The sequence below is a fragment of the Opisthocomus hoazin genome, chromosome 30 (genome assembly GCF_030867145.1).
Source record: "Opisthocomus hoazin isolate bOpiHoa1 chromosome 30, bOpiHoa1.hap1, whole genome shotgun sequence".
Taxonomy (NCBI): Eukaryota; Metazoa; Chordata; class Aves; order Opisthocomiformes; family Opisthocomidae; genus Opisthocomus; species Opisthocomus hoazin.
This window is the reverse complement of record NC_134443.1, coordinates 3918824-3935976: the sequence shown is the minus strand read 5'-3', so window position 1 is coordinate 3935976 and position 17153 is coordinate 3918824. Positions and strand designations below refer to the sequence as shown.

Sequence of the window (17153 nt, the reverse complement as noted above, 5' to 3'; positions counted from 1 at the left end):
TATGCGCAAGGGGGGGGACCCCAGACCCCCCAACACCCCAGAAGCCCCCAGGCACTGGGGAAATGTCCCTTAGAAGGACCCCCACACCCCCACTTTGGGGGGGCAGAACTGGCAGCCCCCCCCCCCAACCAGCCAGTCTGATCTGGGGGGGGGCGGGGGTGGTCCTTCCAGCCTCCCCCAGTGCCATACTGGGAGGGAGGGGGTACCGGACTGGGAAAACGGGCACAGCCCCCATTAGTGTGTGCGGGTGGGGGAGGGGGGGGTGTCTTTCAGCTCTAGCTACTAACCGGGGGGGCTAGCGAGGGGGGGCACTGGAGAGAGTATATGTTAATATATTTTATTTAATAAAAGCTAAAACCCGCAGAGCGCCTGTGTGCGGCCGCCGGCTCTTGTCTCCCCCCCCCCCCCCCCCCCCCGTGTCCCCCCCCCCCCCCGTTTCCCCCCCCCCTATTTATTGTCTCCAGGACAGGGACCATGTTAATTTTTCCCCAAAAACTGTGTCTTTTGTTGCAAAATGACTGTTCGGGCCCTCCCCACCCCTCCAGCGTGACCCTGGGGGGGACAGGTGACACCCGTGTTCCCCAGCCCCTGGGGGGCCCCTCCCTGCCCCCCCCCCGACCGTGCTGACTGTGTACCGATCTCATAAACAGACGGAGATGAAAGCTGCTCTCGAGGGTCGCGTGGCTCTGTGCGGGGTGTTTGGGGGGGAAACACAGCAGAAAGGGGCAAAACGCAGCCGCGGGGAGGGGGGGCTGGGGGGACACGGGGCTGGGGGACACGGGGCTGGGGGACACGGGGCGCCCAGGGAAGGGGACACGCAGCCCTTCGCCTCTCTCTGTTGCTTTTTATTGCATTTATATATAATATATATTCAAACTTTTACAATAATTTTAACTTGATAACATCCAAGTTCGATTTGGTTTTAATACATATAAAATTAGGCCTCTAACAGTGACGGGGGGGCCCTCGCCGCAGCTCCCCCCCAGCAGAGATCTCCGTAGAAGTAACAGAAAATCAAAGGACCTTCCCGGCTCCTGGGGGCTCCGGCCGCGGCCCCGGGGGGGCCGGGGGGCGCAGAAGGGCCAAACCAAGTGCAAATCACAGATATGTACAAACCAGACAAGCATCTCTCTGCAAATACGCCCGGGGGGGGGGAAGGGGGGGGACACAGCCCCTCTGGGGGGGCCGGAGCCCCGGGAAGAAGGGGGGCCCTGAAGAGCGTGAGGGCAGGCGCCGGGGAGGGGGCTGGGTCCCCCCCCCCCGAGAAGTGGGAGAGGGGACCAGGGGGCCACGTTAGTACAAAAATCCCCCGGCCCCCCCCTCCTCTCTGCGTGGGGAGGGAAGGGACCCGCGGACCGAGGCTGTGCCGCCTTGGGTGGTCTGGGGGGGCCTGCGAGGACGAGGAGGGAGGGAAGGGAGGTGGGGGGGTGGGGGTCCTTAACAAGTCAATACAAAGCTCAAAGTGTTAGTAGGGATGACGCGTGCCCGGAGCCCCCCGCCCCGGCCGGGGAGGGGGGGCTCACGACGGCATGCACTGCACCCGGTCCGGCCCCTCTTCCTCATCGTCCGAGGTGTCGGAGGAGCTGGGAGACTCGTCCGAGTCGCCGTCCGGCGCTCCCGGCTCTCTCCGGCGCTGCCGATGGTGGGGGGGGGGCAGAGAAAGGCAGGGGGTGAAGGGGCTGGGGGAGCAGCGGGCTGGGGGAGAGGGACGCACGGGGGGGGGGACCCCGGCACCTACCCGGTGATGGCGTCTCTGTCGCAGGTGGTGCATGAGGAACCAGAGCATGTGGCTGTCGAACATGTCCGTGTGGTGCAGGCTGTCCTCGTCCCGCTCCAGCTTGTTCTTCTTGATCACCTGCGGCCAGGCGAGGGGGGTCAGGGGCTGCGGGGCCGGGGGGAACCTGACCCCCGTCCACCTCGCTCTCCAGGTCTCACCTCCTTGAGGCCGGCCAGCTCGGTGGGATTCTCCGCTGTGGGTGCCCAAATCTTGACGTCGTGGTCGAGGCCGCTGGTGGCCAGGACAGGGAGGTGGGGATGGGGCTCCAGGCAGTTCACCTGCGGGCAAGACAAGCGGGGGCAGGGTGTCACCCCAAACGGGGCACCAGGACCAACCCCCGGCACCCACAAGCTCTCCGGTACCTCTCCATCCCATCACCCTGGCCTCGGGTCGGGGTCTCACACAGTGAGGAGAGATGGGGAGCCCTTGGAGGGCTCGGTGAAGTGGGGCCCCCCGACAGGGAGAGCGGCCACCCGCTCCAGCGTCCCCACGCTCCGGCTCTGGGGAGTAGGGGGGACACAGGCCGCCCTCCACAGTAAAACCCCAAAACTCAGGGTACCCCCCAGTAATTCACAGGGGACCGAGCCTGGGGCACCCCAAGGGGCGATGGGTGCCACAGAAGCGAGGAACCCAAACCCCCCAGCACCAAACCCAACAGGAAAGGGGCCGCATCCGTCCCAGGGCGCTGAAGCCCACCTCCGGCTGCTGGGGAGGTCCCTGGACCAGATCCGGCGCCGCGCCAGCTGTGCCGGCTGGGGGTGGCAGTGCCAGCAGCCGCCGGGAGCTGGCACGGTGCCGCGGCCACCCAGACAAAAGGCAACTGTGGAGCCGGCGGCGGAGCGGCACAGCGGGCACCGGGCTCTGCCGCCCGTCCCCACGCCAGCGAGGCACCCGCCGTCCCTCGACGCCTGCCCCGACCCAGGAGCTGGGGCTGCCACCAGCGCACCCCGTCCCTGCCAGCCCTGCGCCCGCCGGGGACAGGCACCGACTGCCGGGGCGGCACGCGAGACCGGGCATTGCCCTGGCAGCGGCCGCTCGGGGCCCGGCCGCTGTCGGCTGGAGCCTGGGAAGCCGGGCGCAGGGCCGGCCCGGCGCAGCTGCGTCCCTTTCCGGGATGTGGTGGGCGAGGACGCAGCTGCGTGCCCAGCGGGAAGCGGAGCCGGATCCGGCCCGGAGCGCAGCTCTCCCCACGGGCCCTGCGCGTCCCTGCCGGGACAGGGGGAAGGGGAGGGGGCTGCCCCAGCCCAGACAGCAGCAGCTCCCACGTCCCCACCCTCCTTCGGTGACAAGCATCCCGTGGGCAGCCGGGTGAAGTCCCCGTGGGATTTTGCACACCAGAGACGTTGGCAGTGCCGTGGCCCTCACCGGGCTCCCTGAGCTGTCCCCACTGCCACTCCCGGGGCAGGAGCGGGGCCACGCGCCCCGCACACGGGGCACGGGGAGCATGTGGGGACCCTGCTTGGCTTTCGGTAGAAAAAGCACGAAACTCGGCAGCAAATCCACGCGGGCACACGGAAGCGGCTTGAGCCGGCGGGGCACAACCCCGGCTCGCAGGTGCCGGAGCAGCGGCGGCACGGCGGGGACTCACCACTCCTCCCTTGTCGCCCTCCATGAACTGCACGATCTGGCAGGACGATTTCTCCCACAGGAAGATGTGGCCGCAGTCGCTGCCGCTCACCACAAACTCGCTTTTCGGGCCATAAAAATTGACGCCTTTCACTGAAAAGGAGAGAAACAAGCAGCCCGAGGCCATCAGGAGCCGGGCAGCGCTCCCTGCCATGAATTCGCTTCCTGCCTGGCAGCCGGCGGGTTTCCAGGGTTACCGGCGCGGATCTCTTCCGTCCCCAGACACATAATAGCACATTCTTTGCAAGCCCAAGAGTTTGTGTTAAGGGTCTTTGAGAGGAAGATGAAAACACTGGGAGCTGCAAAAATAAGCTAAAAGCAGGCAATTATTCTTCCGGGTTGCTCCAGGGACGGCCCCCCAGCTCCAGACGGCCCCACCGCCTGGCCGCAGGCGCAAGGAGGGGGAAGCCACGCTCACAGTCCCCGGGGTGCAGGCAGCGAGCCTGGCCCCGCACGCAGCTGGGGAAGGGGACACGGGGGTGGCGGCAGCTCGACGGCAACCTGGAGAGAGCCTCTGAGCCCCCCGCAGCGGGGAACACGGCCTGTCGGGGGGTGGCCTGCCCCCACAACCGTCCCAGCCTGCCCTTACCGGTGGCATTATTGCGATGCCCCTTGTATCTCTTGATGTACTCCGCCCCGTCGCTGTGCGAGGAGTTGAAGAGATAAATGTCCTCATCGTTGTAGCTGGCCAACAGCTCTGGCACGGGATGGAAGAGACGGGCGTTAGCAGGGAGCAGGCAGCGGTGGTCCCTCTGCCAGGGCCAGAAGCCCCTCGGGTGCCCGGCCAGCCAGCCGTGCCTCCAGCACCCTCCTGTCCTCGGCGCCTGCCCAGGCCAGGACGGCTCCGTCTGCCCGCCCGCCCCGCCGGCCACTCACCGGAGCCATCGTGGCTGTAGACGAGGCAGGTGATGTTGGCTTTGGACTCGCTGTTCACCTGAGGACAGCACAGACAGCTCTGCTCCCACCTCCTCCGCAGCGTGCCAGCACGCCTACGCCAGCCCCGCGCCCGCTTAGGCGGCTCGGCGCGCGAGTCACCGCTCTGCAACGCTCTAAAGCCAGCGCGTGAGAACCGCTGCCTCTCCCTGTGCCACGACAGGACCTTACGGGCGGTGGAAGATTTGGCCCAAAGGAAAAAGCAAAGCCCCGGCAGCCTGTTCGGCCCTCGAGCGGTTTTCCAGGCAGGAAGCCTGCGAGAGACGTGGCCAGCGAGCGCTCTTCGGCCGCTCCCGCACGAGGCTCCCAGCGGAGCGCTCCACAGGTCCGGGCGGCGAGGTCTGCCCAGGCCCCGTCCCAGGCCCTCGCCCCGCAGCGAGTGCCGCCAGCACCAGCCCGGCTACGGGAGCCGGGCGAAGGCCGCTGCCACCGCCGAGGCTGGCACAGGCGGCGACGCTGCCGGCAGCAGACCCGGCTGCCCACCACTCACCCCACACCAATGCGGTTGCCCCCGGGTTTGCCCACCCCACGCTGGGCTCGGCTTTGCTCGGTGCCGGCACGCAGGACACGCGAGCCGCACCGCCACGGCAGAGCTGCCGCCCACCCACGCAGGCAGCCGAGAGCTGATGGCCACTACAGGAAGTCCTCCACTAGCCCACCCGCGCCATGTCCCCGCAGGGGAGGGACCCCCGGTGCCACCCATCACGCCGGTACACCGCCAAATCGAGCCGCTTACCAAGTGGTGAGGGCAGAACTTCTTGAGCACGCCGTTGTTCTCATTCTCGTCTATTTTCCGCTGGTCGTAAATCCTGGGGGAAGGACAGCAGGCATTTGGCACTCCCGGAAGACACGAGGGATGCCAAGCCGATGGGCACGGAGGGCCGGCGCTGCCCGCCTCTGCAGGCTGTGGCAGGGGGAGAGAGCCAGAGCGGCAGCTCTCCCGACCACGGGGACGGCACATCCCAGCCAGCTCTGAAACCACAGCCTGCCCCAGCGCTGGCTGGGGGCTCCAGCCCTCGCCAAGGGATCTGCGAGCAGCCTGGTCTGGCAGAAGTCTTGGCCAAAGCAGCTTAATGTCAACTCTCATCACCTGGAGGCATCTCACGACAACACAGAGCCTGCATGCACAGCCCACAACCTGCGCGTGGGGCTGCCAGCCTGCAGGCTGCTCTGCGAGGGGGACGTGACCACCGCCGTGCTTGTCCCTTGGCTGGCTTGGGCTCCTCGGGGTCCCCACCTCGCCGAGCCTCCCCGACGTGTGAGCCCACCAGGAGTTGCCCAGAGCCGGGGAAGCAGGGGCAGAGAGGCCCTGGGCCACGGGCAGAGGACAGAGAGCAGCGGGGAGTGCGAAGGAGGGGAGGCTGTGTTCTGAGCAACCACCCTGGGCTCTTCCGAGAGCCCCCGAGGCACCGGCGCTGCCGTCTGAGCAGCCTGCCAGCCCACGCGTTTCCGAGCCCGGCGCCCCAGGAGAGGCTGCCTGCGTGCCAGACACCCGCATGGCTGGCACTCCGGGGAGCCGACGCCGCGCGGGCCATGCCAGCAGTGGGCTGCCGCGTCCCCCCGCTCCCCAGCAGCGGTCCCCACGCAGCCCGGGAGCCGAGCGATGCCGCGGCTCCGCTCGCTCTCGGGGAGCCGGGAAGCAGGCAGGCCTGGCGCACGTACGGCTCTGCCCAGGACAGGTGCCACGTGAGCTGACCTTAACACGCACCCGCTGCAGGGGAGCTCTGACTGATGTGGGGAAACCAGAGGCCAGACACACAGACACAGCCCGGTCCCACGCCGGGGGCTGCCTGAGTGTTTCGAGGGCCAGGAGGGCTTGCGCTTGTCACTTAAGGAGCTTGGTCCTGCTGAAACCGAGAGCCTTAATCTCATCTCCGATGCCCACTGGGCACTGCCCGCAGCGTGGGACCGAGAGCAGGTTTGTCAGAAGCCCGTTAAGAGCACTGCTGATTCCTGAGGGAAGGATCTCCTGGGGCCGCTGGACAGTGGGTCCCAGGGCTAAACCTCAAAGGATCCAAATCCTCCTCTGTTAATCTCCCTTGTGATCCTGCCTTTACGGGAGAACAGGCTGCGGAGGCACTAATGAGCCAAGCCACAAGCGTTTCTGCAGGGGACATCAGATCTCAGAGCTCGTGGGGGAACCAAATGAGCCTCCAGCACAGACTCACCTGACAAACTGATCTCTGCCTCCCACAGCAAACTGGTAGGTGTTGGCTGGGTTCACGTAGATGGTGTACAGACCCACTTTCTTCTCTTTTTCCTTTGTCACAACCAGTTTCCTTTAAGACATGAGGAAAAATAATAACAACAACAACAAAAAATCCACCTCGAATTCAAAACAGGGTCCAGATGGGAAAAGCAGGAGCTCTGCAAGTCTCTTACTCACTCCCAGAAAAAAAACAACGCACCATCAACTAAAAAAACCAAACCCCAACCATCTCAGCCTCCCAGCTGAAGTGAGCACATGCTCTGTCTGCGACTCAAACAGCGCAGAGTGAAATCATTCCCTAGCATTTTCCTGCAAAATGTCTGAAGGGCTTCAGGGCCTGAACTCGAGCCCAGCGGAGCTGGACAGGCAGTGGCGAGGGCAGAATCGGATTAACTCCAGAGCAGAAACGCTCTGCTGTTATTTTTCCCCGCCCGTCTTGCTGTAATAAGACACAGATTTAACGAAATCCGACACACACACCATCCCCCCTCCCCCAGGAGCTCAATATTCCGGCTTTGCAGACACGAATACAAACTGAGGCAGCATCCTCATGAAGGAACAGCCAGCTCAAAAGCTTCTCTTTCTTCTAATTATACCGTTCAGCTTAATGAAAGATGGGAGCTGCCTACAGTCTGCCTGCAAACCCTGCCTCCAGAGCGGTTTCACACTCACAGGGTGACAATTGCCCGCGAGCATCCAACCCAAACAGCAGCGTGGATCCCCGGGAAGAAGGAGGGGGGACAGACCCACGCCAGCCTGCTGACCAGCGGGCTCCTCTCCAAACAGACCCGGCAAATCGGGGGGGAAGCGGGGCTGAGGATTAAATATGGCTGTTTTGAAACGCCCCGGCAGTTTTTGTCCTGGTTACGAAACAGATGGGTTTAAGGCTGTAGACAAAAGCACTCGCACATACAAATAAACCCAAACCACCGGGAGACGAGTGCTGAAGCCCGCGGTTTTAAGCAGGATCATCTTCACAATAATACGCCGCTAGATTGGAAAAGCACCACGATATCAAAACCAGGCATCTGTTTGAACACCCGCCACGGGTTTATTTTGGAAGCTTGTCAGAAGCGACAGATCTCTCGGCGATACGGGTTAAGATCCAGCACGCACCACCCGGCTGCTTGCTAATTATTGTTTTCCAATTAACTGCAATAGCGCTCATGCGACGAGCGAGTCGGGCGAACCGTGAGCTCCGAGCTGCTGCCAGCGCGGAGAGATTCAGTGCTGTGATCAACCAGCCACTTCACTGCGCAGAAGGAGCGCAGGGCCCCGAGCGCTGCCCCCGGGGCGGGTGAACGGGCGCCGGACGGGCGGCCTGCGGCAGCCACCGCAGCAGGCACGCAGGCGCAGGGACCTGCCGCACAGGGATTATTTCTGTTTCCTATCCGAACCGGGCCCCGTCCCGGGGAGGATGAATGAGAGCTCAAACGTGCTCGTCTAATTAGCAAGGCTTGCACCCACACCCTTGCGTGAGACGGCCAGCCCTGGACCAGCCACTGAAACGCTCGCTGGTCTGGCCCAGCACCTCAGGGAAGACAACGTGACTTGAAAACCAAAAGAGATCCGTTTTCCCACTTCATGCCCATGGAATGGGCAGGCACCGCTGTGGAAACACGGCAGCACACACAGGACCCTCAGCCCTACGCAGCCAAGTGCTGCCTGCTCACGGGGGGAGCCCCCTGAGATCCCCAACATCCCTCTGGAGCTTCCCCGGTCCTGGCAGCGCGAGCGGGTAGAGGAATACTCACGAGGCGGGCCGGTCTTGTCTCAGATCAATGGTGAAGACTACAGCATCTTCACCTGCCGATAGGAAAGTGCATGGAGAATCCGGTTCTAGGGCCAGCTGGAAGATAAATACTTGGGCATTGGTTCCCTTTTCACCCAACAAAGTGGCAAGACCCCTTTCTCCCAGTAAACTGCCGGCCGTAACAGGAGCCGACGCAGCACCAAGCCCTCTACACCCTGCAGCCATGTGCTCACGTCACTGCTCTGCTGGGCGCCGAGACCCTCCTGGCCACCCTCCAAGGTGACAGCGATCGTACGCAAGCATTTCAGCATCGGTCTCTCCACAGCAGCGGCTCTGCCTTCACCATTCCTGGCAGCCATGGGCCAGGACGGCCCCCGGTGCTTTGGGAGTCCCTGGCTTCCGCCCGCCCCCTCCGCGGGCTGCTCTGGGCTCACCTTGTGCGAAGCTCCTTTGTGCTGCGCCACGCGCTTGGTGTTTTTGCAGCACTGGGTGGCGGAGAGCTCGGCCACCCGGACCTGGCCGTCCCGAGCACACATGGCCAGCGTGGAGTCGCCGCTGTTGGGGAGGAACTTGGCCTGGAAGACAGCAAGCGCAGGGGCGGCTTTCAACGCCGGGGCAGGGGCTTGCGTACGCGCGGGTGGAAACGGGACGAAACAGGAGAGGACGCGAGGGCAGCACCCCTGCCAGACCCCAGCAAGCCCCGGCTGCTCAGATCTGCAGGCAGCGACCGCAAAGCCTCAGCTCCACGGGCCGAGCTCTCGCAGCGATCACCCCGGTCCTGCCGGGTGCACACGGAGAGCCGGCAGCCCGGCGGAGATGCCGGTGGTGCCGGTGTCCCTCCGAGCGCGGGCTGTGCGGTGGCGGCGGCAGAGCCCGTCCCTCCAGGCCCCTCTGGTGGTGGCAGAGCCATTGCACTGCCCACGCACCGGGCGTTTTGCCACGCCACAGCCCCCCTAGCACGGCCTCCTGCCCACGGCCGCTCCCAAACCTGCTGCTCCCCGGGGCCGGAGGAGCTGCGGTGGCCCGAGCTCGGCTTGGGGAGGCTCTGCAGGGCACGGGGCACCTCAACCCACCATCGCCAGCCAGGGCTCGGCAAGACGGTGGATTTTAGGGCGCACCAGTGGGTTTTGATGGTTAGTTACCACCCCACAGCGGCTGGGCTCCTCCTGCAGCCCTTCGCTGTAATGACACACTTCTTCCCCACACAGCATCGTCCAGCTGAACCGATGTGCTTCCAGAGCAGGCACCTGCCCACCGTGGGGGACCTCGGACCCCCCAGCCCTCCGAGGAGCCTCCCCGCACCCTCCTCACCTGGAAGACGTTGCTCTTGTGGCCGCTCTCGAACTCCAGCACCGGCTGCCTCCTGACCCAGTCCCACACCACCACTTTGAGGTCGTCGCTGCCGCTGGCCAGCCACGTGCCGCGCTGGTTAAAGTGCAGGGTGTTGACGCAGCCCGTGTGGCCCTCCAGGCCGTGCTGGAGGCGGAAGCGTTGCACGAAGACCCTGGCCCCGCAGGCCTCATAGACAAAGCGGGCGCTGGAGCCCAGCTCCCGCTCCCGGAGGGCATGGACTGCCTGCCAGCGGGGCTGCGGCAGCGCCGTGGTCTCCGAGGACACCCAGTCCTCCAGGGCCTGCTCGTCATCAGAGGAGTCTTGGTCGTGGTTGGCACGCTTGCGCTGGGCACGGCGGTGGGACCGCTGCTCCTCCTCTTCCTCCTCCTCCTCTTCCTCCTCCGAGTGCGACCGGTCGAGGGCCCGGTTCTCCTCGTTTATGGAGTAGTGGCCTGTGTCGTCCATGCTGTCAGAGTCCTTCTCTTCCCCCGAGCTCTCCGTGTCCGTGTCCCGGCTCTCCGTGCTGGTGCAGTTGGGCCCCACGTCGTCTCCCGTGAGGCTCAGGCTGAGGTCAGAGGCCTCCACCTCAATGCCAGAGGAGGTTTCTCGGCCCTCCTCAGCTGACATCTCCTCTGGGCTGCTGGACAAGCTGCCTGCATGGTGCAGACGACGCCATGAGGCCCCCAGCAAGAGACCCCAAGCACGGGGAGATCGGTCCCCACCAGCACCCTTACCGTTCACTATGTCCGTCTTCCCGTCCATGCCACTTCCTTTGTCCGACATCGCGTTTTCCGGAGCGCTCACCCTGTGTGCGAGAGAGGGAGAGGGCAGAAGCTGAAGCGTCCCTGCCATGGCCAGGCTGCCGAGACGGGGATGCGCTGGCCTGTCCCCACGTCGGTGGAGCCACACGCGCGCCCAAGGCATTGCGGCTGGTCCGGAGAGCACCGCTTCCCAGGGGAAACGCAGTCAGCGTGGAAGGGGCACACACATGGCTACAGGCTCCGTGACCACGCTCGGTGCACGTGAGTGTGCGTGACAACAAAAGCTCATCACCTATGGCTGAGGACAGAGCGAACAGTTAACGACCCTCCATCTCCACTGAGGAACCCACGGCTGGGTAACGAGGCCGCTCGCCACCGTCCCCTGCGCTCCTCTCCAGTTTCTAATTTGCTCAGGCACCGCTGACTTAGCGAGACAGCAGATCTACGACCCATCACGTTGCCTGTCCTCCCATCTCCCACTGCCTGCGCGCGGTCCCCGCTTCGCCTCTCGCAGCAAGACGGGTGCTTCCCGACCGGCGATGCCCGGCCAGGCTCAGGGGAAGGAGGAGGTGTTGACTCCAGCTTGGCAGCAATGGCTGCAGCGAGGCAGCTGCACAACACGCGGCGCTGGCTCGGGGTGGGCAGGGAGGCAGGAGCGGGGCTCGGATCGCAGGCAGAGGAGGAAAGGTGGCTGGGATGGCAGCAAGTCATGGTACCGAGAAACTTCTCGGTGACTGCAGGCAGCCAGTTAAAAGCTGCTCAAGAGGGTTTTTTAACACCAGTGACAGATTTTTAAACACCTTCCCATGCACAAAGTCCTCCTGGCGTCACCGAGGGGCCATTTTCCTCCATGCCATGACCAGGACAGCAGCCCTGGACGATGGGCCTGCCTGCCTGGCCACCCCCAAGAGCAAGTTTTGGCCCTTGGCACCCCCAGGTCCTCTGCTCCTCCTGGGCAGCGGGCAAGAGCAGAGCCAGCCAACAAGGCCAGGAGCTCCCTGGCATTTCCCATTGCTTCAGAAGAGGTTCACCGATTCCTCACGAGCACTTAGAAAACCAAAGGCGAGTGCGTTTTTGGCTCCCAGGTGTTTCTCAGTGGGGAGGCACGGGCTGCCGGAGCAGCAGTGGCCCTGCTGCAGCCGGGGACGAGTCCAAAGCAGCCCCTGCAGGGCAGCTCCGGGGGCCACGGCCCCAGAGCGGAGCTGCCTCCATGCCTAGGGGCTGCGGGACCCCCCGGCATCGCGGTGCCCACCACTCTCCAGGGGCTTTTGGCGAGAGCGCCTGCCGGCAGAGCCGCCCCACTGGGCTACGCAGGAGGAAAACACGTCGCAGTCATGAACGCAGAGGTTTTGCCAAGGTGGAGGGGAAACAAAAAACAAAAAAACACCCCAACATTGTATTTATGCTTTGTGCGTTCTTTACTTCCCTTCCATTTTTAGTCAGACTTTTCTATACTTGGTTTAGCTGCTCGCTCTCAGCCAGCGTCAGGGAGTCTGCTAAGAGCTCCCCATCTACACGCAGCAAAAAGCCGAGGCCAGAACATCATTAACTCCGATTACAGCAAACACTCTGGAGAATAATCCTCGTTAGATTGGGAATTAACACGAGCGGAGCCCCGAGGAGCCAAAGGCGGCGAAAGGCTCTGCCCAGGCCGGGTCAGTCACCGCCAGCCCGAGCCGAGCCCGACTCCCCTCCGGAACGGGGGGCTCGGGAGGCAAGCGGGGCTCGCTGCAGCCGCCAAGCCACAGCACAGCTGCAGGGTGACGGAGCAGGAGCCACCGACCGACCGGCTGCAGGATGCCTGGGCCACGGGGCTGGCTCCGGCTGAAACACCATCACAGCTCTTAGGGTGTAGGAGCGTCTGCAAGGAAACCAAGCCTGTGCAACCGAAAACAGCAGCGAGCTTCGGCCGACTGCAGCCGCTCGCTCAGTAACAAGAGTAGCTGTGCAGAAGACAAAGATAAAAGTGATTTCTGCAGCTTCAGTCCTCCCCAGCTGGCGCTGCCAGCCTGTGCAGAACCACTGATACCGCGGAGCGGGGGAGGACAGGGCTCAGAACAACAGCAGGGGACGAGCGCAGCCCCAGAGCCTCAGCCCTGCCCTCCCCTGCCCCAGGCCGCTGGCCGCGCTGCTGGGCCCGTCCCTCGGCACCGGCAGCTCCTGGCACGCGTGGCGGCACGGCGTGGAGCAGAGCGGGTGCTCACGTGCCGCAGAGCGCCAGGGCTCAGCCCGGCGAGGGGGTCCCGCACGGCCGCAGCGGGGGTGGCTCGTGCCCGGGGCTGCGGCAGGACCAGGCAGGAGCCAGGGCAGCACCGGGTGTCACCCACTGCTCCCAGTGCCGAGGCGACTCCATCCCTCACTCGGCACCTGCCACGCCGGGTGACTAAGGAACGGGCTCAAAGCACCGCAGCGCTCGGCTATGGCCGAACTGCCCGCTGCCCGAGTCATGAGGGGATCGGAAAGGCTGTCAACAAGTCGACTCTCCCTCCGCCGGTTATTTTGCCTTCGGCAGCATTATTAATCCGAGGGGCTGGGAGAGCCTTTGCACACATCAGAGTAACTGAGTTTGGACTTTGCTCCTCGGTAGTTATCTTCCTGTGCCAAATTACCTATTCAGATCTGTCATTTACACCATTTCACAGCAGCCTTTTCACGAAGGTGAGGAACAAGAAACACGCTTTCAGAGGAGAGGAATCCATTACCAAATAATTAGCCTGACTTCACGTCTCATCCACCCACACCAGGACTCTAACTTTGCTAGGAAATTAAGGGCATCAAGAAAAAAAGCCCTCAGCTGCCTCGGCGGAGCGGACAGCAGGGACAGACACGGTCTCTGCCAGCGCAGGGACACCACAGGGGACACTGGGCTCCCTGGCAATCTTCCACGCCCAGAGCACGACGCTGGCCCGTGCCAGCTGCCTGGTACCGGCGAAGAGCCGGGCTGGGCGCTCGGCTCCGACTGCTCTGCATCAGCCTCCCCAGCCACCCACCAGCTCCGCTCACAGGCGCCGAAGCTGCTCACGTGGCAGGGAGATTAAAGAGTGCGTGGACCGGCAGCCCCGCGGCACAGCACAGCGCGCTGTCGGCACTCGAGGGCTCAGGCAGGGACAAACAGCAGCAGGCGGACACCGGGGAACCCCGCACTCCAGTTACCAGCGGCTGGAAACGCAGATGACGCCAAAGGTATCGCTTCCAGCTCCCCAAACTGGAGCCTGTTGGTTGAGGGAAGCAACAAGACACCACTTGGCGCGGACCGGAGGGAGCGGGGACGCAGTCAGCCGTCACCGAGAGACCTGAGCCCGTCTCCGAGCCACCAGGGCCAGGCCGGGTCTCCCAGCCAAGACAGCAATGCCTTAGGCTGCAAGGCTGGAGCCAGCAAACGCAGCCCAGCTCCAGGGCACCGTGCAGAGCAAGCCCGGGAGCCGACACGCGGGTTCTGCCGTTCCCTGGAGTCAACATCTGGACAGGATCAGCGCTCCCAGCTTCACATGCTCAAAGCCTGACTCTCAGGCACCCTTGCGAGGGCCCTAAAAATATCCCTCCGCATGCCACAGCCTCCCAGCTGCCGCCACGACTGCCGGGACCGAGCTGCGAGCTCTGCCACAGCGCTGCCGCCTCCTCCCCTCGCCGCAGGAACGGCCTCGACCCACCGAGCCAGCACCCAGCAACGCTCCGGCACGCGTGCCGGGGCTCACACCGCTGCGCCGCCCCACTGCCTGCCAGGCTCCGAGCCCCCAGAGCAGCACGGTACCAGTCAGCAACTCCAGCGGTCGTGCCCAGGAGACGATCCTTTCCGTCCCGAGCTGTCGCCCCAGCCTGCAATGCCACGAGCCGGCGGGATGTGGGACGCAGGCCCTGCTCCACGCGGCAGCCGGCTCTGGCCCCTTGCTGCCGCCCAAGAGCCGCCATCCACCCGTGCCGGTACTCGGCGCGCCTCCGCAGCACCCGCAGGACTCGGCCACGTGCTGCGGTGTCACCAACCCAGACGCTTTATGGCTGGAAATCCAGCGCTCGCAGCTGCTTCGTCCCTGAACGATCTGCCATTAAAATATTTACATAGCTATATAAACACCCGAATAGCCAGGCTCCGCGGCGCTCAGCACCCAGGCCGTCTCTGGGCTCCGCACAGCAGAGGAGCAACGGGGCCCGAAGCGAGCGCGGGGTGTTTTTGACCCACCGAGAGCCCCCCACCTCGGTTTCCACCACCCCCGGCACGCCGGGACACCGCAGCGCAGCCTCGTGCCCGTGTTTACGCCGGGGCCCTCCCATGCACGTGTTGCACTGTGCTCAGCTGAGCCTCTTCTATTTAAGGAAAGTTTTCTCATCGGACCTGGACGGAGGCAACCTCGTTTCTTTGCTGCGGAGCAGCCTTCCTCCTGCCTGGGATGGTGCTGAGGGGCTTAAACCCCCCACGATGGGCAGGTTTCCACCCCGAACGCCCCTCATGGTGGAGAGCCCGGCCAAGCACCTCTGGTTTGCTGAGATGTGGGCAGACACCTGCCAGTGGGCCACATTCGGGAGAGCTTCGGTTAATCACAAACCCACCCAGGAGCCCGGCAGGTCCCGGTGACAAAGCTAATTAAGCAACTTCCCGTTTGCAATTGCACAGAGGTCCAGAATCCCCACCTTGGAGCACCTCTTCGGGGGACGCAGCACCCACCTCCCCGCCGCTTTTCCCAGCCACCCTGCGGCACAGCCCCGCTCCCCCAACACCTCACGGGATGGCGTGAACCTGCTCCCAGCACAGGCAGGGCCTAATTAACTGCAGCTAACAAGCACTGGCTGCCTCAGCACGCCACACTGCCCCTTCCCCGTCCAGCGCCCGGCAGGATGGAGGCTCCTGGCTCCCCAGGGGAGTGCGGAGGTCTCAAGGCTGAGAAAAGCCCGGCCAGCAGGAGAAATTCCACAGGAGCGAAGGGGGGAGCAGCTGGAGCAGCCCAAGATGGCACCACCGACACGAACAATTCGGCACCGCGAAGGAGACGGAGGCAGACGCAGCCCTGACCTCCACCTCTGCCGCACACAGGACAGACGGACACGAAGCAAGCGCTGCCGGAGCCAGCGCGCCCACTCACCTGCACGGCGGCAGCGGTGCCGCGGGCGGGCAGCGAGTGCCGAGGCCGGGGCTGGAGGTTCGCTGGCAGCTGATGGAAACGACAGGTTAAAGCCCAGCAGCGCAGGGTCCGGCCGCGCCAGCCCCAGGGCCCCCTGCTGACCCCCCCGGGGACAACGGGGACCGTCCTGGAAGTGAGGGGGTGAGGAAGGCCCAAGGACAAGGAGGTTTGGACCTGGGGGGCAGGAGGGACCCTCAGCCGAGCTCCCCACCATGACCGAGACAGTAGGACCTGCTCTGGGGCTGGAAGGGACCCCCAGTGCCCCCCAAGGCACTGTGACACCACGGGGGCAACAGGGAAGGAACCCTGGGGGCAGGAGGGACCCTCAGCACCCCCCACGCAGGACAACATGCCAGGGGCAGCTGGGGCCAGCCCTGGGGGTGGCAGGGGTCCCCTCAGCATCCCCCGAAAGAGACGATAACAACATGGGGGTGACAAGGACCAGCCTGGGGGCAATGGAACCCACCAATAGTCCCTGAAAGGGACGGTGACACCCTGGGGGCAATAGGGACTGACCCTGGGGGCAGGAAGGACCCCCAAGGCCCCTCCCAAGGGCTGATGAGCCGCTCGGGGCAAGAGGAACCAGCCCTGAGATGAAGATAAACCACCCCAACACACTCCCCAAAGCCCAACGACTCCCTGGGGGTGGCAGGGACACCCCCCCCCAGGCACAACGACCCCCTGGGGTGGCAGGACCCCTCCCCCCCAGGCACAACGACCCCCTGGGGCGGCAGGGACCCCTCCCCCCCGGGCACAACGACCCCCTGGGGCGGCAGGGACCCCTCCCCCCCAGGCACAACGACCCCCTGGGGCGGCAGGGACCCCTCCCCCCCAGGCACAACGACCCCCTGGGGCGGCAGGGACCCCTCCCCCCCAGGCACAACGACCCCCTGGGGCGGCAGGGACCCCTCCCCCCCAGGCACAACGACCCCCTGGGGCGGCAGGGACCCCTCCCCCCCAGGCACAACGACCCCCTGGGGCGGCAGGGACCCCTCCCCCCCAGGCACAACGACCCCCTGGGGCGGCAGGGACCCCTCCCTCCCAGGCACAACGACCCCCTGGGGCGGCAGGGTCCCCCCCACGCCCGATGACCCCACAGGGGTATCGAGGCCCCCCCAGACGCCCCCCAAAGGTCCGGTACACCGCGGGGGCCGCGGGGTCCCCCGAGCTGGGCCCCACCGGAGGAGCCCTCCCGACCCGGCCCGGCCCGGCCCCGCGCCCCGCCCCCGGCCCCGGGCCCGGCCCCGCCGCCCGGCGGGTGGGGGAGGGGAGGGCCGCCGGGTCCGGGGCTGGAACCGTCGGTCAGGGCGGGAAGGGAGAGGGAGGAGAGGCCCGGCCCCGCACCGACCCGGCTCCCGGCAGCTCCCGGCCGTCGCTCAGGCGCGGGCCCCGCGGCCGCCGGCTGCTCCTCCGCCACCGGCTCCAGGCCCAGCCGCCGCCATCTTACTGCACCGCCTCCGCGGACGCTTTACGGCGCCGCTTTACGGCAGCGGCCGCCGCGCGACACCGCGCGACAGCGCCCCTCCCGGCCCCGCCGTCGCCATGGCAGCGGCGACCCCTTCCCCGTGTTAGTGTAGGGCCGCCCTGTGCCCCCCCCCCCCGCCCCGTTACTGCAGGGTCACCCCGTCCCTCCCTCGGTGTTACCGCG

The 17153-nt window shown here is 65.3% G+C and overlaps 1 protein-coding gene across 1 annotated transcript; it reads right to left on the bottom strand.

Moving 5' to 3' along the window:
- Positions 1-824: 824 nt before the first annotated feature.
- Positions 825-16959, bottom strand: DCAF8 (DDB1 and CUL4 associated factor 8). Its single transcript, XM_075445429.1, has 14 exons — positions 16854-16959; positions 15467-15535; positions 10365-10435; positions 9610-10283; positions 8733-8873; positions 8300-8394; positions 6505-6615; positions 5073-5145; positions 4280-4337; positions 3993-4100; positions 3366-3496; positions 1936-2055; positions 1739-1855; positions 825-1633 (listed from the first exon to the last, which is right to left on the bottom strand). Exons 3-14 carry the CDS (start codon positions 10411-10413, stop codon positions 1520-1522), a joined length of 1791 nt encoding a protein of 596 aa, XP_075301544.1. The 5' UTR covers positions 10414-10435; positions 15467-15535; positions 16854-16959; the 3' UTR covers positions 825-1519.
- Positions 16960-17153: the final 194 nt, after the last annotated feature.